This window comes from Ylistrum balloti, unplaced genomic scaffold (assembly GCF_031769215.1).
Source record: "Ylistrum balloti isolate Yb309-2 unplaced genomic scaffold, AGI_CSIRO_Ybal_v1 Utg370338, whole genome shotgun sequence".
In the NCBI taxonomy this organism is placed as follows: Eukaryota; Metazoa; Mollusca; class Bivalvia; order Pectinida; family Pectinidae; genus Ylistrum; species Ylistrum balloti.
This window is the reverse complement of record NW_026782244.1, coordinates 553,308-578,249: the sequence shown is the minus strand read 5'-3', so window position 1 is coordinate 578,249 and position 24,942 is coordinate 553,308. Positions and strand designations below refer to the sequence as shown.

Below are 24,942 nucleotides of genomic sequence, written 5' to 3'. Positions count from 1 at the left end.
CTCTGACAGCCACCTGTATATTGTCCTTGAGATTGCTTCATTTTACATTCAAATTACGGAGTGTTGGATTTTTCTGTGCTGATAATGCTATTCTTGAAGATCATTGGATTCAGGACTTTGTTGTGTTGTGTTTTGAGTGCATTCTTCAGATTCTCAGTTCAACAAACACCTCTCCAACTGTACACGTCAGACACGACTAAGTACAACTAACACTAACTAACCTTTTGTAATATAATAGTAATCATTTAAGGTCAACAGATCAGGTCAATGGTCCTCATTGTGTCGCATTGTATGAGGTACATACTGAACTCTAATACTTCTCTACTTATCATATATTCAACTTCCCATTCAAATGCCCTAAATAGTCTTGTTTAATAAATATCATTCAATATTTAGGATATAAAAGCACATGTAGTTTTAAGTTGCATTCCTCTACTATCATACTGTGTATGGCAGCCATTGTCCACTCTCACATGCAGAAGATCCCTCTGTGGCTTTGCGTAAAAGAGTAGGTGTGATATCAACAGTCCAGAGGTCTAGGCATAGTGTCAGACCATACAATTATTTTTAAGGCATTTGACAGACTTGAAAATCATCCTAACATGAGCTAAATCTAGATGGGCCCCTATCTCTGTCTGTCAGCTTCTGAATATATTTCAACTAAGACTATAAGAGTTAGGATAAGAAATTATTAGACCCTGAAGCTGTCTACCACAGCTAGTATAATCATTTTAACAACATCTTCTCAATAACTGAAAGGTCCATGGTACTGATATTGATCCTGTAGCATGCTGGGATGAAGGGCTACCATGTTTGCTAAAATGAATTACTTTGATCCACTTTCAAGGACACATGGGTAAAAATGTTTTGAAATATTTGAATAACTTCTTCTCAATTACCAAAAAGTCCATGGTGCTGATATTGGTCCTGTAGCATGCTGAGATGAAGGGTCACAAGGTTTGTTCACCTTGACCTACTGTCAAGAACACAGGGGTCATATGTATTGGAATGTGTAAGCAACTTCTTCTTAATAACCAAAAGGCCAAGGGTTTTGTTATTTGGCCTGTGGCATGCTTTTTCAACAAGCATTATGTCTGGAATAATGGCATTTGTGCAGTGCATGAATAAAGAATATGATTTCAAGTTTGCAAAAAAGTCTTTATGAACCAATCAGTTCTTCGTTATAAGCTGTAGTGTAGTGGAGCAATTTGTTTTAGGCATACTTGGCCTCTTTCAAATATAGAGATCTTTACAGTCAGATGACCATTAAGGCCTGTTGGCCTCTTATCTATCTCTATTTATACATTGCTGGTGTGCTTCCATTGCTAAAAGCTCTGATTGTTTAGTCTCCCTTTCTGCAATACCTTACTGGCATTTTTGTCTTGTTTGAAATGGCAGACTGGTCTGTTTCAGCTGGACATTAACACTGTGGCAGCAGGTGGAGGGTCAATGTTGTTTTTCCGAGCTGGTTTGTTTGTTGTGGGTCCAGAGTCAGCTGGAGCAGACCCTGGGCCAACTTGCTACATGAAAGGTATAAATGTTTATCATTTCTTGTATTAACATTTCAGATTCCTCCACAAATATTGAATATATAGGTAGATATTTAACTTTTCTGTTATGTCTTGGTAGAATTATCTGTTGAATGTATCTGTACATGTAGGTGGACCACTGACCATCACGGATGCAAACCTCTGTTTGGGGAGAATTCTGCCAGATTATTTCCCTAAAATCTTTGGGCGGACACAAGATAAGCCTCTTGATGAAAAGTCAACACGAAAGGCCTTCCAAAAGTTGACCAGGGAGGTATGTTTATCTTAAATATACTGCCAATTAATATCATTGTATACTTGTTGTCTGAGAGTTGGAATCAGTGTCCTGTTGTTGATATATAACAAATCTGGACTGTGTGATCACCATAGAGAAAGTGAATGTGGTCCTGTAGGGTTCCAAGTTCACATTCTCAGGAAGAAACTGCTGAATTTTTTCCTATCTTATTAAAGATAGTAAATGCCAAGTTATAGACTAATTAAACCCTGTAGAATAACATTGAAATCCATGATGAAACTACATGTAAATTAATCTTGAATGAACCCAAAGAAAAAACACTTGGAATACAATATGATATTTAAGAAGTAGAATATGTTGAGGGTGAGCATGGACTTTGGAAAACTTTGACTCTAATTTTATTTGTAGATAATTTTTGCTCTGATTGCATGTAGTTAATTTGACACAGGTGAAAAGTTTCTTGTGACCGATTGTTATGAAATCATTTGAGGTGATGTAAGTTCAAGTTTGACAGGAAAGTTTCCTGATGAATTATGTACAGGTAGGATTTCTTTTCAGGTCAATGAGTTTCTGTTACATCAACACAGCACAGAAAGTCACCAGCCAATGACGGAAGAAGAGATTGCCATGGGCTTTATTCGTGTTGCTAACGAGACCATGTGTCGACCAATCAGAGCTCTTACACAAGTAACCATTATTTTCTTTTTATTCACAAAGTTTGTAATTAAGAGACTTTGTATATATCATATTCAGAACAATAATATCCTAAATAGGCTGTACGTACAGGTATTTTATAAGTCCAAAAAAATCATGAAGTGCATCAATTCTGTACAAATTGTACTTTCAATATTTAAACATATACATTATGTATTCAAATTAAATATGATTTTATAACAATAAGTGTAAAATATGTGAAATAAATATGACATATTACAATTGAAAAATGATTGAGTTTATGATTGTATCTCATACCTTCCAACAGGCCAGAGGTCACGACACATCACGCCATGTTCTTGCCTGTTTTGGTGGAGCAGGGGGACAACATGCTTGTGCTATAGCCAGGTCCCTGGGGATGACACAGGTATATGTACACAGGTAAGGTATATGCTATAGACTTAAAAGTATGCCTAAAGTCAATTCAAGGGATAATGAGGTTAAGGCCATGCCATCAAATATTGACACACAAAATATATACAACATGCTTGTACATTTCAATAACTTATAAGTTTGGTATAACCCATCAGTTTCACTTATTTTCTTGTTTTAGATATGCTGGTATCCTGTCGGCCTATGGTATGGCTTTGGCGGATGTGGTCCATGAAGCACAGGAACCTTGTGCAGGAAAATATGATCAAAGTATGTAAGAGACTGCGATGTGCAGTAGTGTGTTATTATTATGCCATACTTTTTTGTTCATTATGTCAGTGTCAAGCATGTCCCTGTGTGTTTTTGCTTGGGTCACTGGGTTGAAAGGACTGATGAGCTTATGCTGACTTGTGGCTATATCAGAATGCCTTACTGATTTAGACCAAAATTTAGTCCTAGACAAAGTACAAAGAACAGTTTTGTGTTACTGCTGTATTTACAAGAATGGCAGCCATTGGTTTTTGTAACATGAGCTGAAGGAGTATATGACCTTTTGCTGTCTTTCTCTATTTGTTGTTTGACAGAAAAAATTGTCCATCATCATTTGACAGCTTGGATTTTGATTTAACTTCAAATATAAACAGATGGATTTAAGTGAAACTTTATGGAAGTATCCAGTATGTGTTTCTGACCTATCACTCTTACTGTTGCAGGCTCTTTTGCTCACCTTGATAGTCGCATTGAATACCTTAGTGATGTATGTTCTAAAGAACTTCTGAAACAAGGATTTGATAAGTAAGTAGATTTTCCTTGGTACTCAGTTTCTTGTCTGAAAGGTCTTGTTGAAGCAGGCTTTTGACATATTTTGTTTTATTATGAAGCAGGTATTGATGTGTATATAGCTGTTTGTAAAGTTAGATTTTGCTGTATAAATAAGTATTGTTGGAAAAAAATTGAATTTTGGGGAAAAAAAAAACAGAAAGAGAAGGAGACCTTGAGATGGTAAAAAGTGGTAAAAAGGAAATTTTTCTGTTTGATTTTTATTTTCATTTCATTTTGTTGTATTGATAAGTATCACTTCTTAGCACACCTGTACTTCTTATCAGCAAACAGGTGGAGACCCAACCCTTCCTACACATGCGGTATGACCGGACAGATTGTGCTCTTATGATCTCCTCAGAGGGACATCCTGCTGGGCCAGGGACGTGTAAATACGGAGACTTCCGCAAAGCATTTCAGGAAAGGTAGGGAGGAATTAGAAAGAATTATTTTATGGTTTTCAAAGAATACTGAAAATCAGGGAAAATATGTCTTTTAAATATCTGGTATCTGTTGAATACTTGGATGTAGCGTGGTCACCATAGATGTGATGTTGACCTATTTAATGCTGGTATACCTTTAATAAAACAGGTATTTATTGAAAACCTGTTGATACCTTCTGTGTTACAGGTATCAGACTGAATTTGGCTTCACTATACCTGACCGCCCAATCATCATAGATGACATCAGGATGCGAGGAGTTGGTAAAACGTCTGTCAGTTTAGAAGAATCAACAGCCGAATTCACAGAGCCACCAAGGGTGGAAAAGGTGTCTACACATCTCACGTAAAAATTATCTAAATGAAATATTTCAGTGGGCTTGTAATGAAAAAAAATTGTCTTCAATGATTATTCTGCTGTCAAACAGATATGATACCAGACTGAGACAGTTTTTTAAATTCTAGCTCATCTGACCTATAGCCATTATGATTCGTCAGTGCGCCATGTGCCATCCACCGTCCACCATGCATAAACTTCTTCTCCAGTTCCATTGGTGCCATTGAGCTAAAAATTGTTGGGAATGATAAGGAAAGGGGAAAGGTAGTCAACAAAGATGTTATTTTCTACCTTGTCAAAACCAGCCAGGGAGGCCATCTTGTAACACGATTGCATGTGATTTTCATGTGCAACACCTAATTCGAAACTTCTTTTCAAGTTTTACCAGTGGAATGAGCTCCCACTTGTCTGAAATGATCCTGTCCAAGTGTTGTTAATTTTCAGGTCAGTCTGAAATCCAAGATGGCCACCATCTTGATAAACATATTTAAACTTCTTATCCAGTTCCACTTATGCCATGGAGCTAAAAACTGGTGGGAATGTTAAGGAAAGGTAGCCAACAAAGTATTGTTATTTTTTGAACTTGTCAAAACTTGCTCAATTCTGTCAAATTTGAATTTAAATACATACTACATATCAATTTGACACCATTTGTAACAATATTGTAATTAAAAAGTAAAATTTAAATGATTTAAAACTTTACTATCACAAGCTAGAAACAATTCTTAATACACAAAGTACTGTACACAAGTCACTACCAAATTAAAGTTGATCATAAGAAATATTTATCTTATATATACTACCCAATCATGGTCGAGTTCAAAACTTTTCACTAAACTTTGAGATTTAGGCCATCATTATCACATGGTTGGCTATTAAAATCTCCCTTCATCAATGGTCATTTATATACCAAAATAATACTGCTGACAAGGTTTTGATTTAATTTTCCAACATTAAAAAAAAATTAGTTCCTTGTATCCACATGCTTCCAGTTTATATCTATGTAATAAAATATAAATACAGGTATATGTGTGGTATATAGCTACACATATGTTAAAGTCTAATTCATACTTCGTACTTCAACTTTTGTAATTCTACTGAAACAATAGATTGTTAAGAGTCCATTTTTCCTACTGAAACAATAGATTGTTAAGAGTCCATTTTTCCTACTGAAACAATAGATTGTTAAGAGTCCATTTTTCCTACTGAAACAATAGATTGTTAAGAGTCCATTTTTCCTACTGAAACAATACATTGTTTAGAGTCCACTTTTCCTACTGAAACAATACATTGTTAAGTGTCCATTTTTCCTACTGAAACAATACATTGTTTAGAGTCCATTTTTCCTTAAAACATTGCTGGTGGTTATGGATGACTTTTGCATCCATGGTATCTCTAGTTGTAAGGTTCAGGCCACAGATTGTAAACACCATTGGGAAAATACAATTATTTCTGAATCAATTGAGGCAGAAATAAGGCCAGGGCCCCAAACATTACTCCTGAAATATCATTGCGGGTGGACACATTTCTTATATATAGGAGGCAGGATTAACCCAGGAAACGGACTCAGATTTAGGGTTGAATGTTGTCTGAATACTTTACTGTCAAAAAATAGGTAACACTTGTTACAGTTACCTACTCCTCACCAAAACTACCATCAGCATCATGGAAAACAGCTTCTTAGTAAGATTACATTCAAAGTAGAAAAAATAACCCTTCTCCTTGTTGAAAGTTTTGTTCTCAGATGACTGTTAAGGCTCTTGGGCCTCTTGTTTAAATTTTGAAAATTTATTTAATATCATCTTAATTGTCAACTTTATTTTATTTTAAGAGAAAAGATGAAAATTTTATCATAACCTTTCTCGGATCAGAACTGTGTTATGTTACCTGTACTAGACCCATAACCTGTAACAAGAGTGTGTTTCCTGTTGAAGGTCACTCGCTGCTATTTTGAGGATGGACACTATAACACAAACGTGTACTTACTGGAGGATCTTGGGAAAGGTCATGTGATTGAAGGACCAGCCATTATTATGAACGGAAACAGGTTTGTTTTATCATCTTATAGTCTATCAGCAATGTTAGGAACGCCTTTTTCATAGAAATTTAATTCTTTTAAAAATTTTTAGGATCATTCTTTATAATAGGAGTGCAGCTTTTGGGCACTGTATAGGTCTTCACTGACTGAGATATGATACATTAAACAGATCTGTCAGAATATGTTTAATTAAAAAAATAAATGAATTCACTGTGCCAATATTCTTGTAAGAAGAGCAATTTTGCATATGATTAAAAAAAAATGTACATGGAAACAGGATGTTAATATATCTATTAATTGACAAATTGAATGTACGATTCTTATCAATATGACATGGTTGACTCCTATTTTACATTTGGTTTATTCTCCATACATGATATTATATTTATTCAGTCAATCTCCTGTGTTTAGGTAATTATTGAGCAACACTCTTTTCAGACTTTGACATAGTCACATGAATGAAATTTTATGACGTAGGAGCTGTTCACTGTTTAAATACGGAGTGGTACTTAACTGGTAGAATGTTAGCCCACATAACCTCAGGTGAAGTTCCTACCCAGGATAATTTGTGTTTCTCTGGAAGCTGAGAAACTGACTGGTGTTGTCCTGGTTGTCAACTTTGTCAGGATGCTTTACCTTCATTACAAGTTATGGCATACAAGTGACAGACCTCCTTCTCTGTGGGTCAGCCACCAGCTGTTACAAGGAGACCCCTGTTTACAAACATATTAACATTAATTATGTTAACCTATCGACCACAGTTAACTGTATAGAGAGTTGACTATAGGTAGAGATGACTCATGTTTAATAAAAACAAGCTTCATCATTTTACCTAACCCACATGTGTTAATTGACTCCATTTGTTTTGTTTTTTGTCTGTTTTTAAGTTATTTTATATGACTGACTATAATTGATAATTATTGATTGTTTTACAGTACAATTTTGGTAGAACCAGCCTGCACAGCATCAATAACAGCCAATGGGGATGTCAAAATGAAGGTAGGCTTAACATAAACAGATGTTGTAGGACTCTGTAGGTTGTTATAGAGATACTGTAGGTTGTTATAGAGATGGTATAGGACTCTGTAGGTTGTTATAGAGATACTGTAGGTTGTTATAGAGATGCTGTAGGACTCTGTAGGTTGTTATAGAGATACTGTAGGATTCTGTAGGTTGTTATAGAGATACTGTAGGATTCTGTAGGTTGTTATAGAGATGTTGTAGAATTCTGTAGGTTGTTATAGAGATGTTGTAGGACTCTGTAGGTTGTTATAGAGATACTGTAGGTTGTTATAGAGATGGTATAGGACTCTGTAGGTTGTTATAGAGATACTGTAGGTTGTTATAGAGATACTGTATTACTCTGTAGGTTGTTATAGAGATACTGTAGGTTGTTATAGAGATACTGTAGGACTCTGTAGGTTGTTATAGAGATACTGTATTACTCTGTAGGTTGTTATAGAGATGTTGTAGGACTCTGTAGGTTGTTATAGAGATGTTGTAGGACTCTGTAGGTTGTTATAGAGATGTTGTAGGACTCTGTAGGTTGTTATAGAGATGTTGTAGGACTCTGTAGGTTGTTATAGAGATGTTGTAGGACTCTGTAGGTTGTTATAGAGATATTGTATGACTCTGTAGATTGTTGAAGAGAGGTTGTATGACTCTGTTGGTTGTTATAGAGATACTGTAGGATTCTGTAGGTTGTTATAGAGATGTTGTAGGATTCTGTAGGTTGTTATAGAGATGTTGTAGGACTCTGTAGGTTGTTATAGAGATACTGTAGGACTCTGTAGGTTGTTATAGAGATGTTGTATGACTCTGTAGGTTGTTATAGAGATGTTGTAGGACTCTGTAGGTTGTTATAGAGATGCTGTAGGACTCTGTTGGTTGTTATAGAGATACTGTAGGATTCTGTAGGTTGTTATAGAGATGTTGTAGGATTCTGTAGGTTGTTATAGAGATGCTGTAGGACTCTGTAGGTTGTTATAGAGATGTTGTAGGACTCTGTAGATTGTTGAAGAGAGGTTGTATGACTCTGTAGATTGTTGAAGAGAGGTTGTATGACTCTGTTGGTTGTTATAGAGATGCTGTAGGACTCTGTAGGTTGTTATAGAGATGTTGTATGACTCTGTAGATTGTTGAAGAGAGGTTGTATGACTCTGTAGGTTGTTATAGAGATACTGTATTACTCTGTAGGTTGTTATAGAGATATTGTATGACTCTGTAGATGGTTGAAGAGATGTTGTAGGACTCTGTAGGTTGTTATAGAGATACTGTAGGATTCTGTAGGTTGTTATAGAGATACTGTAGGATTCTGTAGGCTGTTATAGAGATGTTGTAGGACTCTGTAGGTTGTTATAGAGATGTTGTAGGACTCTGTAGGTTGTTATAGAGATGTTGTAGGACTCTGTAGGTTGTTATAGAGATGCTGTAGGACTCTGTAGGTTGTTATAGAGATGCTGTAGGACTCTGTAGGTTGTTATAGAGATGTTGTATGACTCTGTAGATTGTTGAAGAGAGGTTGTATGACTCTGTAGGTTGTTATAGAGATGCTGTAGGACTCTGTAGGTTGTTATAGAGATATTGTATGACTCTGTAGATTGTTGAAGAGAGGTTGTATGACTCTGTAGGTTGTTATAGAGATGCTGTAGGACTCTGTAGGTTGTTATAGAGATGTTGTAGGACTCTGTAGGTTGTTATAGAGATGTTGTAGGACTCTGTAGATTGTTATAGAGATGCTGTAGGACTCTGTAGGTTGTTATAGAGATGCTGTAGGACTCTGTAGGTTGTTATAGAGATGTTGTAGGACTCTGTAGGTTGTTATAGAGATGTTGTAGGACTCTGTAGGTTGTTATAGAGATGGTATAGTGACTCTGTAGGTTGTTATAGAGATACTCTGTAGGTTGTTATAGAGATGTTGTAGGACTCTGTAGGTTGTTATAGAGATGTTGTAGGACTCTGTAGGTTGTTATAGAGATACTGTATTACTCTGTAGGTTGTTATAGAGATATTGTATGACTCTGTAGATTGTTGAAGAGATGTTGTATGACTCTGTAGGTTGTTATAGAGATGTTGTAGGACTCTGTAGGTTGTTATAGAGATGGTGTAGGACTCTGTAGGCTGTTATAGAGATGTTGTAGGACTCTGTAGGTTGTTATAGAGATATTGTAGGACTCTGTAGGTTGTTATAGAGATGTTGTAGGACTCTGTAGGTTGTTATAGAGATACTGTAGGACTCTTTAGGTTGTTATAGAGATGTTGTAGGACTCTGTAGGTTGTTATGGAGATGTTGTAGGACTCTGTAGGTTGTTATAGAGATGGTATAGTGACTCTGTAGGTTGTTATAGAGATACTGTAGGTTGTTATAGAGATGTTGTAGGACTCTGTAGGTTGTTATAGAGATGTTGTAGGACTCTGTAGGTTGTTATAGAGATGTTGTAGGACTCTGTAGGCTGTTATAGAGATGTTGTAGGACTCTGTAGGTTGTTATAGAGATGTTGTAGGACTCTGTAGGTTATTCAATAAAGTAAAAAGTTGAGTAATATTCCTATAAAGATTAATATTCATTTTCTAATTTTGATATATTTATTGTCAAATGTGCCTTTTACTACAGAAAAAATAAATATGTGTGATATATTTCACTGTCTAGATTGGAAGTGGAAAGTTGCAGGAGATTGGTCCAGAGCTTGATGCCATTCAGCTGTCCATCTTCTCCAACAGGTTCATGAGTATTGCAGAACAGATGGGAAGGTGAGAAATTCTACATAGAAATATTTTATACCTAAATGATTCCAATCAAAGTGAGATAGTCCTAAAGTACACATTACAGTCTTCTGTGTAATTTTACTGAACAAGAGTGAGATGCAATGTTAGAGTTTGATAACATACACAGAGACACATATTTTGTTCGGACTCTAGGACTGCACAATGATTTGCTGTCAGTTATGTACATTAAGATGATATAATTTATTTTCAGGAAATGTTACTAGATGTGATATTAAGCTTCTGTTTTAGATTTTAATATATATGTTATGATGTTTTATGGTAAAATGCATTTGTGTATTATGGTAAGATATATGGTTTGATATTTATTATACACTTTGCAATTACTCCTTAAAGTTTTCATGTTCATTTTATTAAGTAATATCTTTAAAAATATACTGTAATTATAGCCTCATTTATATAGAAAAGGAAATTGATTTTTTTTTTAGTCTCCTACTGGTGAAACTGGGGGAGGGTTAGGGGCTTCACTCCTTGATAGATTCTCATCAAACTTCATACACATCAAAATGTTTTACACAAGTTTGAGTTTCAGGGTTTTAGGGTTAAAGTCAAGGTCACTGTTACTATTTTTAGAAAATCATTGTCAAGGCTCTAGCGACTTCATTTTTTGAGGAATTCTCATCAAATTTCTTACACTTATTAAGCATCAAGTTATCTTGGACATGGTTAAGTTTCAGAGTTGTGGAGTCAGGGCCAAGGTCACACTTACTATTTTTAGAAAATTTTTAAAATCATCACAATGTAATAGTTTGTGTGGGCTGGTAGGGGACATGTATTGCTTCAGCAATACTCAGTATGTTTGTTATCTGTGATGAAATACCTGTAAATGTGCAATATTGTTAATACATATATAATCTATCACAATGTTATATGATTAAGTGTTGTGTCTAAGTTATTTGTACTTCTTCAGGGTACTACAGAGAACATCCATCTCCACTAATATCAAGGTAAGATGAACTGGGAAACAGTTGTAGACCCAAACTCAGTAAGACTTCAATAAAGTTAGAGACACAACAGTCCTGTTACATTATAAAACTAGAGACACAACAGGTACAACAGACCTGTTACATTATAAAACTAGTGTCACAACAGGTACAACAGACCTGTTACATTATAAAACTAGACACAACAGGTACAACAGACCTGTTACATTATAAAACTAGAGACACAACAGGTACAACAGACCTGTTACATTATAAAACTAGAGACACAACAGGTACAACAGACCTGTTACATTATAAAACTAGAGACACAACAGGCCTATAACATTGTTGAAAACTAGTTATACATATGCTTATGACTTGGTAGATACTTTTAGTTTAATAGATGTACTGGAATGTGTATTTAGGAGCGACTGGACTTCTCATGTGCTATGTTTGGTCCTGACGGGGGACTAGTGGCCAATGCTCCACACATCCCTGTACACCTGGGAGCCATGCAGGAGACAGTTCAGTACCAGGTGAGTATATAGACAGAAATTCTAACTAATTGGTCCAATAACCTAATGGGACATCGTCAATAGAGATCCACTGAAGGCCTAACCTTTCAGTGGGAATACATCAACTGTATGTTATATTTGTAGTCAGAGTACAGGTTGGAAAAATTGGTTTTTGATATTGCAACATGAAGTTTAAGACAATGAGTAACCTACTAGAAATTGCTTTATCTCTGAATTATAAACAAAAAAACATTTTCACTACAGCATTAGTTGACTTTTTAAACTTTTTTTTTTCTCTTGACAGCTTCGAGAGCTCGGATCAAGTATACAAGATGGGGATGTGATTCTGTCAAACCATCCACAGGCGGGGGGAAGTCACCTGCCCGATCTGACTGTTATCACACCGGTAAAAACATCAACTTCGTCATCTGATCTCACATTGTCCAAATTCATTTCTATAATCAAATCACTCTAAACTGGCTTCTTTCTGATCGTGAATATACTCCCTAAAATTGTCCCTGCAAAATCCTTCGGTATTGGGATGAGGTGAGATTCTAAATCTGCAAAAGTGTATCTGGCTAGAGGGAATACACTGTGTTAAGATATGATATTTATAACAGGAAATTCTCCTGTGATGTTTTTGATATCAGATAAAAAGTGTATCAGATAAGTTGTGGTTGTATGGGAGCATGGAATCTTTTTCCTGGATAGGAAGGATTGGTAAGTGATACTAATGACACAGTGTGATTTGTATGTGCACCAGGACAGTTTTACAGTGTGTGAAACGAGAGTGTGTAATCATAATGTTAAGCAAACAAACAAGAAGACAAAAGGTTATGTGACTGCTTGTCCTTATCTTACAGGTATTTTATCATAATGTGCCAAGACCTGTTTTCTTTGTGGCAAGCCGTGGACATCATGCAGATATAGGGGGGATAACTCCAGGCTCCATGCCACCACATTCAAAATCTATACACGAAGAAGGTGCTGTGTTTAAATCCTTCATGCTAGTGAAAGGAGGGGTGTTCATGGAGGAAGGTAAAGAGAGTCATGTTAAGTATAACTGTTTAAAACCATATTGGTGTGTACACCTTTGTTTTACAGTAGTATACTAAAACAAAGAAATCGAGATCCAACATCTGGTCTGGTAGACTCAGTAATATCGACAGTCTACCTAGGATAGATTCCTAGTGGGATACAGGAGTCTGGCTCAAAGATGTGTAAACAGCAAATATAGAGGATCAGACAACATTCGTAGGAAGAATTAAAACCGTTAAATGGTTGACATGTTTCAGCATATTAGGTTCTGAGGAAGGCATACCTAGCATGCCGAAATATTAAACAAATTCTTCCTACCGATGTTGTCTGGTCCTCTATATTTGCAATAGTATACTAATATATGTATGACAAATACTTGGGTGTAGTATGGTAAAGTGAAGCACATGGTAAAGTGAACCATTATGGTGAAATGACCCACCCCCAACCCCCCATGGTAAAGTGAACTACGGTTCATTTCACCATTATGGTGATATGACTCACCCCCACCCCCAATGGTAAAGTGAAGCCGCTTTATAATTTGTTTTCAATTGCTGTTTCTTCACTAAATTTTTTATCTGTTAACTTAATTACTTTATTTACTTAACAAAAAGTTTGTGATCAGGCAAAGTGTGAACATGTATGTTTTTAATGAACCAATGATCAATGATGAATAAAAATAACAGTAATTAGTGTTTGGATGTAAATATAACCAATACTATTTCTGACTCTTGTGGAAAAATGCCAATTAAGGTAACAGGAAGATAAAAACAATGTGGTTTTATGGTATGGATATTGATGTCAATTAAGCTTCCCTTTAAAGATATTTTGTAAATGATATGCATATCTCTTGATAGTCAAGTTTAAAACAAACCTTTAATATAGGGTATAGACATCTTAATTCATTGACTTGTAGAGGTGACTGCAGCTCTCATGGAGCCTGGCAGGTATCCAGGCAGCAGTGGTACCAGGAATCTCCATGACAACCTGAGTGACCTCAAGGCCCAGGTAGCAGCTAACCAAAAGGTCAGTCATTGGAACGGAAATTATTTGTGGGTTTTGGTTATTTCATTGCTTTTTCTTAGCATAAATTACGTTGTATTGTGTGTGGAGAAAATACCAAAATGTCAGCAGAATCATAATACAAACTCTAATTCATTCAAAGAATAAAACCAGGTATTTCTGAAGTGTAAGCATCTTCTGCTTCATCAACAACACCTGCCATGTAAATCTTCATCAATCCAAGTAACCAATGTTATGTTATCAAATAAGACAAACATTAAACTTGTTCATAGTTTTTAAGGAAATACAATATTTCCCATTTATATCTTTATGATGACTGTAAAACATTATTTTCATCCTCATCATTACATAATCATATCATAATCAAACTTCTTACAGAAAGCATTGTGTATTAGTGTATAATTGCAATGCTACCTCTTCATGAATTGAACATTTTTTTGACTAGTTTAGACGAGGATATAACAGGACAACATCTCGTCCACTGAAAAGCTGTGATAGTGGATGTGAAACCCATTAAGTGTTAGGACAACATGCAGATTTCAACATGCAAGAAATAACCCTCCCTTATCATATGGTCACTTTCGCCCACAAAATGCATCCCCTACCAAAACCATTTATATGCTTTAGGTTTGACTAGATACATATTTTTTACAGGGCATCCGGCTGATAAATGAGCTGATAGATGAGTACGGTCTGGATGTTGTGCAGGCTTACATGGGCCATATACAGGTACCATCTGTTATAGCTACTAGCATGCATTAAATTATACCTTTGTGTATGTTACACACCTTTGCCACACGTAGGTATTACTTTGTTAAAGTCAAAAGGAGAGAGTTTTTTATAACTAATGTACAACCTCTCTAAGTGTTTGCTTCTAGTATACTTATACATGTAGTTACTAAAATACTAAAAAGTTACAAGCCATCGTTAGAAATATTACTATATGTAGATCTGATGAAAGCTGAATTAAATACTGTATTGGTGTTGTAAATCACTTTGCTATACAGTTAATTATCGTTTCGTTGTAGACAAACGCTGAGATAGCCGTACAAGAAATGTTGCGCGAGATTGCTCGTAAAACCAAACAAAAGACTGGTCAGTCCAGACTGACCGCTGAGGAATTCATGGATGATGGGTCAAAGATTTCCCTTGATGTAGAAATAGATGAAGGAAAGGTTTGTCACAACATCGTACCTATCCAGAAATAAGCCCACCTCTGGTGATAAGTCCATTAGTACTTTTCAGAGGAATAATAATCAAATATTAATTCATATCCACAGATATGCTCATCTCCCGAGTTTCATATAATCACAACAAATGAAACTTTTTATCACATAGCTCAGAAAAATAAGGTTTTAAATTCAAAATTCGGAGGGAAAAATTGATGGAGGTAGCTATTTTGTTGCACTTATTCAATTTATGACATAATATCATTATCCATATTATGACATTATACAATTTCTGACTGGTGTAGCCAAAATGCTCCAGGGTATATCATACTAGTGGCAAAAACATGAAATGGGCGAATTCACTTGACAACAGGCCTATTGTGTGGTAATAGTCATAAATTCTGTATTGTTGAGCTTATTTGATAAAATTTAACATTGACTATATCATTTTAATTCTTTTTTAGGAAACATTTTAATCTTCTTCAATAAATAAAAGATGATTGTTCTGGAATATTTTTACAACAAACTCACAGTGAAGTTTCTCCTCTTTTGTTGTTACAGGGAACAGGAATGATTGATTTCAGTGGCACGTCATTTGAAGTCCATGGCAACTGTAATGCTCCAAGGGCAGTAACTCTGTCTGCCCTGATCTACTGTCTGAGATGTATGGTTGGCCATGATGTTCCACTGAACCAGGTAAAGTTAGCACCAATTATGCATATAAGGATAATAGGTTTTATGAAATATATAACAGGTACATTAATTTTGTTTTGCATGCAGTAAGCCATCACTGATCAACCATTCTTTTTCAAGTTCAAGAAAAATGCTCTTATATAAAAGAAAGAACTTTGATCTCTTATTTTCAGATTTAATACATTAACCTAGTTTCTACTTTACACAGGCAGATTTGATCTGTTTGTTCTACAAAATTAACATTTTATGCACAACTGTGTTTTCTCCACCTTAATTTAGATTGAATGTTGTGTTCATATGACAACATATCTGAATGGAAGAGCTACCAGCTTTGTTAATGCAATGATATATGAATAAACTTATAGTAAGTGTTAATATGTAGCTTAAAATGGATGTCAATTTACCATTATATAAATCCATATGGAGTTAAATTGAACATCAAATTTTAATTAGATTAATCAATTATAATATTCAGTTGTAATCAAAATTTGAAATGATATGGAATACATTTGTATCCACACAGGGCTGTCTCAAACCTGTCAAAGCCATCATACCAACAGGGAGTATTCTTGACCCTTCAGAGAACGCAGCTGTTGTTGGGGGAAATGTTCTGACATCTCAGAGAATTGTGGACGTTATACTTAAAGCATTTGGAGCTTGTGCTGCCTCCCAGGTAATTTAGACTGCGGGAGTTATCTCCCTTTATACACACCAGCAGAAATTAATTTTATCAAATCAGTTGAAAAATGAAGAATTCTATTCTCAACCCATCTGCAGCCATTTTCTTTTTTAGTCCAGATATAAAAGAACTGTATCTATCCAGCCCTTGTTCAGTGATAAGACCTCTTACATCTAATCACCAAATGATAGAGCCATGATCTTATAAATCGTGAACTTCAATTTATCAACTTTTATTTTACAACAATTTGAAAACTTTACACTTATATGAATGAGGAATTGAACTCAGATCACCTCGATGAAAAGTGAAGGTGTTGCCACTGCACCACCTCACCATCTTCATCAACCAAGGTTTACTGCCAACATCTAGTGAGGTAATACACAAGTATACAAAAGATGATGGGTGTATTGACTGTAAAACATGGTATTTATTTTAATACACCTTATCATTATCAACCTATATTCTGTACTAAAATCCACTCACAAGTGGTGTGTAGTGGGAATGCAGACTGAAGTTTACTACCTCCAAAATCTCAGGGATTATTAAGTGAAATAGTTTCACAGAGAAGCAGAATTTTATATAATAACGTTGCGGTCTTTGTAGTGTTAAAGTTTTCTAAACTTTTACATTCAATACATATCACCCATAAAAACCTTTGGCACAAAACTCTATTTCTTTACAGAACTATGTCCTGGTTTTATTTGCTCATATATTTAAGTTAAAATTTGTTGGCATTCATGTGTAATTTTTAATAATCAACACAAGATTTAAAAACTTGTATTGCCAATATCCTGATGGTTGTGTACACGTTTCCTTACTGGTGTTAGATAAAGGAAACACAAGGCTCTTACGGAAAATAATTTCTACAGACGATGCCAAGAAATAAACCCGTCAATAACTTTAATTGTTGTGTAGAATGAAAATCAAACATTAATTTAAATCCTGTGATTTAATAAGCCAACCCTTAAACTTTGAATGAAAGATAATATTTCTGCCCCATGGGCTTTTTGCAAGTTAATTAATATATAATATGATAAAGGATGTACATTTGATTGTATTTATCATTTTCTTCGATTTTACACCAGGCTCGTATTTTCAGGTGTTTTTTTCAAATTTCGGAAGGGGGTGTCTGTTTTAACCAAAATTTGTATGACTCTCCACTCCCCTTGTCAAATTTATTTAATTATGCAATATAGCAGAGTATTAACTGGCAGTAATTCTATAATCAACCACAATATGGATTTGTGCGAGGATCTTTGTGTGTGGTCTAATGTCAGATCCTATATTTTTAAACAATCTTTGACTTTACATGAGATTCAGACTGGGATTTATGTACCCAAGAAAAGCATAATTCACTGCAGGGTTGTTGAAGTGAATATCACTTGTCAGAGGTTCACTAAATTTTTATAACAACAAGAAAAACCAGAGAGTAATATATTTAATTTTTTTTATAGTAACATAGAACAATAATGTGACTTAAATATATATTTCATAAGCTGCTTAAATTTTTCTTAAACTATTAAACTTAAACTAGTGGTATTAAGATCTAACAAACCAGTTTTTCAATATAAAAGTTCAAATAAAGCATTTACTTGATGGAAATCCTGAAATCCCCTGGTGTTAATGTTAGAAGGGGATGATTAGACTTACTGAAGGTGATAAATTCCTTAGCGCAACATGGATGTAACGTATGTAGTTACACACATGTTGGTATACTTTGATGCACTTACTGAAAATAAACAACATTCCTTTAATTTACATTTGTTAACCACATATTTTCATAAACATTATAAAAAAATAACAAAGTGCTTTTTAGACATCATTAGAACTGTGATGATATTAATTGAACTGCGAAATTATACAGGAAGTAGTAGGTAGTGCTACTTGGTTGTCATCGACAACGCCTTGATAACGAAATACAGGTAGTTCCAAGAGCACATAATTACATGATTACATTTGTTGTTATTTAATTTTTTGCAAATACATCTAGACATCTTACAAGTTTATATGAAATTTAGAAATTCTTACATTATTACACAAGCCTGATCTTCGTATGTAAATATTCATCTAAAGCTTTATCTACAGACATGCAACACTAGTGTATTACTTCTTATATAGCTATATATCAAAGCAGTTTAAAAACACAGAAATATCATTTGATACAATGATATCCTGAACCACATAGTTATTCCTCAACACTTGTAAAAGTTCTAGTGCTTTCAACTTTCTGAGCTGCACCACCCATGATAATTGTTTTCTTTAAGCTATAGTGTTTGTTGTTGATGTTAACTTTAAAACAAAGATTTACAGAATAAGATGATCTCTCCTAGGACATTTCATGTTCAATAATTGAAAAGCTTTGACAATGGTGTGCTTGTTGTATCAACTTTCAAAAATTTTAAACATTCCAATTTTGCCATTATTTTGAAAGGATCAGTATTAACTAATAAATTGATTAGACACAACATTTGATGTTGTATTGCCAGAAACTGTCCTTGACCCTCCCTGGTCATACTACAGTATGCTTGTGTATCTTAAGTTGAATACTATCTTTTCTTTTCAAGTTTTCATGCAGGCAAGCTTGTTACACCTGTAATGTAGTCTACATGATAAGTGATTGTGTAGAAATCAGAACATTGTGACAGCTGAAACACATAACACTGAAGTAATCTATATCATATGAGTTTACAATATTGTGTATTTTAGTAAGGCTGGCTGTTGTTATTTGTATTCCATTAGTCGATGATAAACTTTTGCCATGATTTCAATTTTATCTTTAATGTTTTTCCTTGATGGTTAATAATCTAATAAAATTTTGGAAGCTGAAAATAATGTTTGTTGACTAAAACCACCACCCCTCCTATCCCCCACCCCCCATCTCCCCTTGACTCCCCCCATCCCCCAACCCCACCCCCCGCAATTAAGTTGGTGGTGGTGGTATGGGGGTGGGGGTGTTGTGGGGAGGGGGTGTTATACTGGAATCGCCTAATTAAATTTTCAAACAGTTTTTGACTTCTTTTTCCAATGGGTTTCAACCAAATTTGCTATATAGAGGTCGTTACCTCTGCAGGGGGTATTAGTAATCCTGGGGATTACAGCTCTAGTGATTCAAATGTTTGTATATTCATTTTGGTTTGTTGTTTACAAGGATTTGGAAAACACCATGGGAAGTAATTGTAATAGTTAAAACAATTTAAGGGCATTGCAGTTATTTATTAAGACATCGGTGAATATATTTCTCTCAGAATCAACAACGTTATATATCTCATTTTATGCTTCAGGATGTATTAGACTACTCTTACTATGACAAATGAAAGATTATTTGATAAGACTAAAATCAAACAGAATAAACTTCAAGGTTTTATATCAGTTGTCTGAGTTAGCGATGAAGAACTGAATATTTTGGCACTTTTTGCCTTTTCTGTGTGGTTCTGATTGAGATAACTCAATGCTGCTGTGGGTACCTTGCTTCCTACTGTAATCAAATCATCTCCCAGAAATTGTATAATAATGATGGATATAAATAACTGGAAGATTGATATCACTTTAGATTTAAACAAATTGTCAGGAACATCAGAAGTACTTAAGAGGAATCTGTACAGCTGTATTGAATTATCTCCCCATCTGTCCCCTTCTGTGTGAGTTACTAAGCACAGTACTCTTATCAACACTAGTTACAGAATCTCCCCATCAGTTCCCCTCCCAATCTGTTACTAGACACAGTACTCTTATCAAAACTAGTTACAGATTTCCCCATCTGTTCCCCTCCCTGTCTGTTACTAGACACAGTACTCTTATCAACACTAGTTACAGAATTTCCCCATCTGTTCCCCTCCCTATCTGTTACTAAGCACAGTACTCTTATCAACAATAGTTACAGAATTTCCCCATCTGTTCCCCTCCCTGTCTGTTACTAGACACAGTACTCTTATCAACACTAGTTACAGAATCTCCCCATCAGTTGCCCTCCCTGTCTGTTACTAAGCATAGTACTCTTATCAACACTAGTTAAAGAATCTCCCCATCAGTTCCCCTCCCTGTCTGTTACTAAGCACAGTACTCTTATCAACACTAGTTACAGAATCTCCCCATCAGTTCCCCTCCCTGTCTGTTACTAGGAATAGTACTCTTATCAACACTAGTTACAGAATTTCCCCATCTGTTCCCCTCCCTGTCTGTTGCTAGATGCAGTATACTCTTATCAACACTAGTTACAGAATCTCCCCATCAGTTCCTCTCCCTGTCTGCCACTGTTACTTGTTCTAGGAACCATACTTTATCACCAATAGTTACAGAATCTCCCTATCTGTTCTCCTCCCTGACTGCCACTATTTCTAGTTCTAGGAACCATACTTTATAACCAATAGTTACAGAATTTTCCAATCTTTTCCCTTCTCTGTCTGCCACTGTTACTAGTTCTAGGAACCATACTTTATCACCAATAGTTACAGAATCTCCCTATCTGTTCTCCTCCCTGACTGCCACTATTTCTAGTTCTAGGAACCATACTTTATAACCAATAGTTACAGAATTTTCCAATCTGTTCCCTTCTCTGTCTGCCACTGTTACTAGTTCTAGGAACCATACTTTATCACCAATAGTTACAGAATCTCCCCATCAGTTCCTCTCCCTGTCTGCCACTGTTACTAGTTCTAGGAACCATACTCTATCGCCAATAGTTACAGAATCTCCCCATCTGGGTCCCCTGCCTGTCTGCCACTGTTACTAGTTATTGGAACCATACTCTATCACCAATAGTTACAGAATCTCCCCATCTGTTCCCCTCCCTGTCTGCCACTGTTAGTGGTTCTTGGAACCATACTCTATCACAAATAGTTACAGAATCTCCCCATCTGGGTCCCCTGCCTGTCTGCCACTGTTACAAGTTCTTGGAACCATACTCTATCACCAAGAGTTACAGAGTCTCCCCATCTGGGTCCCCTGCCTGTCTGTCACTGTTAGTAGTTCTAGGAACCATATTTTATCACCAATAGTTACAGAATCTCCCCATCTGTTCCCCTCCCAGTCTGCCACTGTTACTAGTTCTAGGAACCATACTTTATCACCAATAGTTACAGAATCTCCCCATCTGTTCCCCTCCCAGTCTGCCACTGTTACTAGTTCTAGGAACCATACTTTATAACCAATAGTTACAGAATTTACCAATCTGTTCCCTTCTCTGTCTGCCACTGTTACTAGTTCTTGGAACCATACTCTATCACCAATAGTTACAGAATCTCCCCATCTGGGTTCCCTCCCTGTCTGCCACTGTTAGTGGTTCTAGGAACCATATTTTATCGCCAATAGTTACAGAATCTCCCCATCTGGGTCCCTCCCTGTCTGTCAGTTACTAGTTCTAGGAACCATACTCTATCACCAATAGTTACAGAATCTCCCCATCTGGGTCCCCTGCCTGTCTGCCACTGTTACTAGTTCTTGGAACCATACTCTATCACCAATAGTTACAGAATCTCCCCATCTGGTCCCCTGCCTGACTGCCATTGTTACTAGTTCTAGGAACCATACTCTATCACCAATAGTTACAGAATCTCCCCATCTTGGTCCCCACCCTCTCTGTCCTTGTAACTGGGGTTACTACCTTATCACTATGTACAAAGTTCCCCAATTCTTCACATCCCTGTCTGTTACTAGGTTAGTGTTGTATCTGTTTCCTTCCCTGTCCGACCGTACATTTTCCAAAGAAAAAAACTTATTTCCATGGAAAGTCAACTTTTCTGTGGAAAATTGGTATATTCCATGGAAAATACACGGACAAAATAAATTCCATGGACAACATCCATGGAAAAGCCATGGACTTCTGTGGCTATTGCTCCTTTATTTCCACTGTTGTTGTTTCTGCTAATAACCCTGTTGCTCCTATTCCTGTCCCTGTTGACCTCTTGTTCTTGTCACTGCTAATAAACCTGTTGCTCCTATTCCTGTCCCTGTTGACCTCCTCTTGTTCTTGTCTCTGTGATCTTCTTGTTGCTCCTATTCCTGTCCCTGTTGACCTCCTCTTGTTCTTGTCTCTGTGATCTTCTTGTTGCTCCTATTCCTGTCCCTGTTGACCTCCTCTTGTTCTTGTCTCTGTGATCTTCTTGTTGCTCCTATTCCTGTCCTTGTTGACCTCCTCTTGTTCTTGTCTCTGTGATCTTCTTGTTGCTCCTATTCCTGTCCCTGTTGACCTCCTCTTGTTCTTGTCTCTGTGATCTTCTTGTTGCTCCTATTCCTGTCCCTGTTGACCTCCTCTTGTTCTTGTCTCTGTGATCTTCTTGTTGCTCCTATTCCTGTCCCTGTTGACCTCCTCTTGTTCTTGTCTCTGTGATCTTCTTGTTGCTCCTATTCCTGTCCCTGTTGACCTCCTCTTGTTCTTGTCTCTGTGATCTTCTTGTTGTCCTATTCCTGTCCCTGTTGACCTCCTCTTGTTCTTGTCTCTGTGATCTTCTTGTTGCTCCTATTCCTGTCCCTGTTGACCTCCTCTTGTTCTTGTCTCTGTGATCTTCTTGTTGCTCCTATTCCTGTCCCTGTTGACCTCCTCTTGTTCTTGTCTCTGTGATCTTCTTGTTGCTCCTATTCCTGTCCCTGTTGACCTCCTCTTGTTCTTTTTTCTGCTAATAAACCTGTTGCTCCTATTCCTGTCCCTGTTGACCTCCTCTTGTTCTTGTCTCTGTGATCTTCTTGTTGCTCCTATTCCTGTCCCTGTTGACCTCCTCTTGTTCTTGTCTCTGTGATCTTCTTGTTGCTCCTATTCCTGTCCCTGTTGACCTCCTCTTGTTCTTGTCTCTGTGATCTTCTTGTTGCTCCTATTCCTGTCCCTGTTGACCTCCTCTTGTTCTTGTCTCTGTGATCTTCTTGTTGCTCCTATTCCTGTCCCTGTTGACCTCCTCTTGTTCTTGTCTCTGTGATCTTCTTGTTGCTCCTATTCCTGTCCCTGTTGACCTCCTCTTGTTCTTGTCTCTGTGATCTTCTTGTTGCTCCTATTCCTGTCCCTGTTGACCTCCTCTTGTTCTTGTCTCTGTGATCTTCTTGTTGCTCCTATTCCTGTCCCTGTTGACCTCCTCTTGTTCTTGTCTCTGTGATCTTCTTGTTGCTCCTATTCCTGTCCCTGTTGACCTCCTCTTGTTCTTGTCTCTGTGATCTTCTTGTTGCTCCTATTCCTGTCCTTGTTGACCTCCTCTTGTTCTTGTCTCTGTGATCTTCTTGTTGCTCCTATTCCTGTCCCTGTTGACCTCCTCTTGTTCTTGTCTCTGTGATCTTCTTGTTGCTCCTATTCCTGTCCTTGTTGACCTCCTCTTGTTCTTGTCTCTGTGATCTTCTTGTTGTCCTATTCCTGTCCCTGTTGACCTCCTCTTGTTCTTGTCTCTGTGATCTTCTTGTTGCTCCTATTCCTGTCCCTGTTGACCTCCTCTTGTTCTTGTCTCTGTGATCTTCTTGTTGCTCCTATTCCTGTCCCTGTTGACCTCCTCTTCTTCTTGTCTCTGTGATCTTCTTGTTGCTCCTATTCCTGTCCCTGTTGATCTCCTCTTGTTCTTGTCTCTGTGATCTTCTTGTTGCTCCTATTCCTGTCCCTGTTGACCTCCTCTTGTTCTTGTCTCTGTGATCTTCTTGTTGCTCCTATTCCTGTCCCTGTTGACCTCCTCTTGTTCTTGTCTCTGTGATCTTCTTGTTGTCCCATTACTGTCCCTTTTGACCTCCTCTTGTTCTTATCTCTGTGATCTTCTTGTTGCTCCTATTCCTGTCCCTGTTGACCTCCTCTTGTTCTTGTCTCTGTGATCCTCTTGTTGCTCCTATTCCTGTCCCTGTTGACCTCCTCTTGTTCTTGTCTCTGTGATCTTCTTGCCTCTTGCTACTGATACTGCTTTTCCTCTTCCACTTATAACAATATCAGTTCTTATCCCCTCCCTTTTTCAATAAATCTTGTGAGTCCTCTCCGTTTTCCCTCTAACTCCTCACTCCCTCCTACTTTCCTTCAGTTGATCCTTCTTTTACCCCCTGCCCTCACACCATTACTCCTATCCATTTCCATACCAGTAACCTGCAGGATTAGACATGAAAAATATGTTTTTGTCAAAGCTCATTTAAACTGCATTAGTGGTACCCTTCCTGGTAAAGTATTGCCTTTTAGCATAATTTTCTCACACATTTATCTTCCTTAGCCGAGTAATCTGGTTTAAATTTGACATTTTAAAATTTGTTACAAATTACCTACAAAATGTAGCATGGGCATAACTTTGTGTTAAAGGAAGAGAAGATTATTGTAACTAACTAAATACTTCTATGGTGATTAAGTAACATATCACAGATCCAGGAATATCTGTTTTGTCTAAATCTGTCCAGGTATACCGCTAGTTTTTATTGTATTTGTGTTGTTTATCTGGTCACTACATCATCATTTGGTTTACATGTTCTAAATTGACCCCAGAGTTACTGTACTGATTTGTGTTCTGCTGAATTCCTTCCTTACACCTTCATTTACTTTGTTAGTGGAGTGAACTTAATTAAAGGAGATTAAAAAAAATTCAGTATGGTTGTGATTCCTCCATGGTTAGGGAAAACCAACTACAGAGAATAGCATAGAAATGTCTACAATGGGATTGCAGTTTACCCTACTTCATTT

At 36.6% G+C, this 24,942-nt stretch overlaps 1 protein-coding gene across 1 annotated transcript in view; it reads left to right on the top strand.

Annotated features, from left to right (window-relative positions):
* LOC132553576 (5-oxoprolinase-like) overlaps positions 1–24,942 on the top strand; it is a 79,758-nt gene that overhangs the window by 9,019 nt on the left and 45,797 nt on the right. The window contains exons 10-29 of the mRNA XM_060217832.1: positions 1,414–1,531; positions 1,661–1,803; positions 2,344–2,472; positions 2,768–2,880; positions 3,053–3,141; positions 3,585–3,666; positions 3,978–4,115; positions 4,321–4,459; positions 6,402–6,514; positions 7,441–7,504; positions 10,155–10,255; positions 11,199–11,235; positions 11,637–11,747; positions 12,031–12,132; positions 12,590–12,764; positions 13,678–13,787; positions 14,439–14,513; positions 14,813–14,959; positions 15,515–15,649; positions 16,170–16,319. Of these exons, the coding sequence (XP_060073815.1) occupies positions 1,414–1,531; positions 1,661–1,803; positions 2,344–2,472; positions 2,768–2,880; positions 3,053–3,141; positions 3,585–3,666; positions 3,978–4,115; positions 4,321–4,459; positions 6,402–6,514; positions 7,441–7,504; positions 10,155–10,255; positions 11,199–11,235; positions 11,637–11,747; positions 12,031–12,132; positions 12,590–12,764; positions 13,678–13,787; positions 14,439–14,513; positions 14,813–14,959; positions 15,515–15,649; positions 16,170–16,319 (2,271 nt within the window). The remainder of the gene's footprint in view (positions 1–1,413; positions 1,532–1,660; positions 1,804–2,343; positions 2,473–2,767; positions 2,881–3,052; positions 3,142–3,584; positions 3,667–3,977; positions 4,116–4,320; positions 4,460–6,401; positions 6,515–7,440; positions 7,505–10,154; positions 10,256–11,198; positions 11,236–11,636; positions 11,748–12,030; positions 12,133–12,589; positions 12,765–13,677; positions 13,788–14,438; positions 14,514–14,812; positions 14,960–15,514; positions 15,650–16,169; positions 16,320–24,942) is intronic.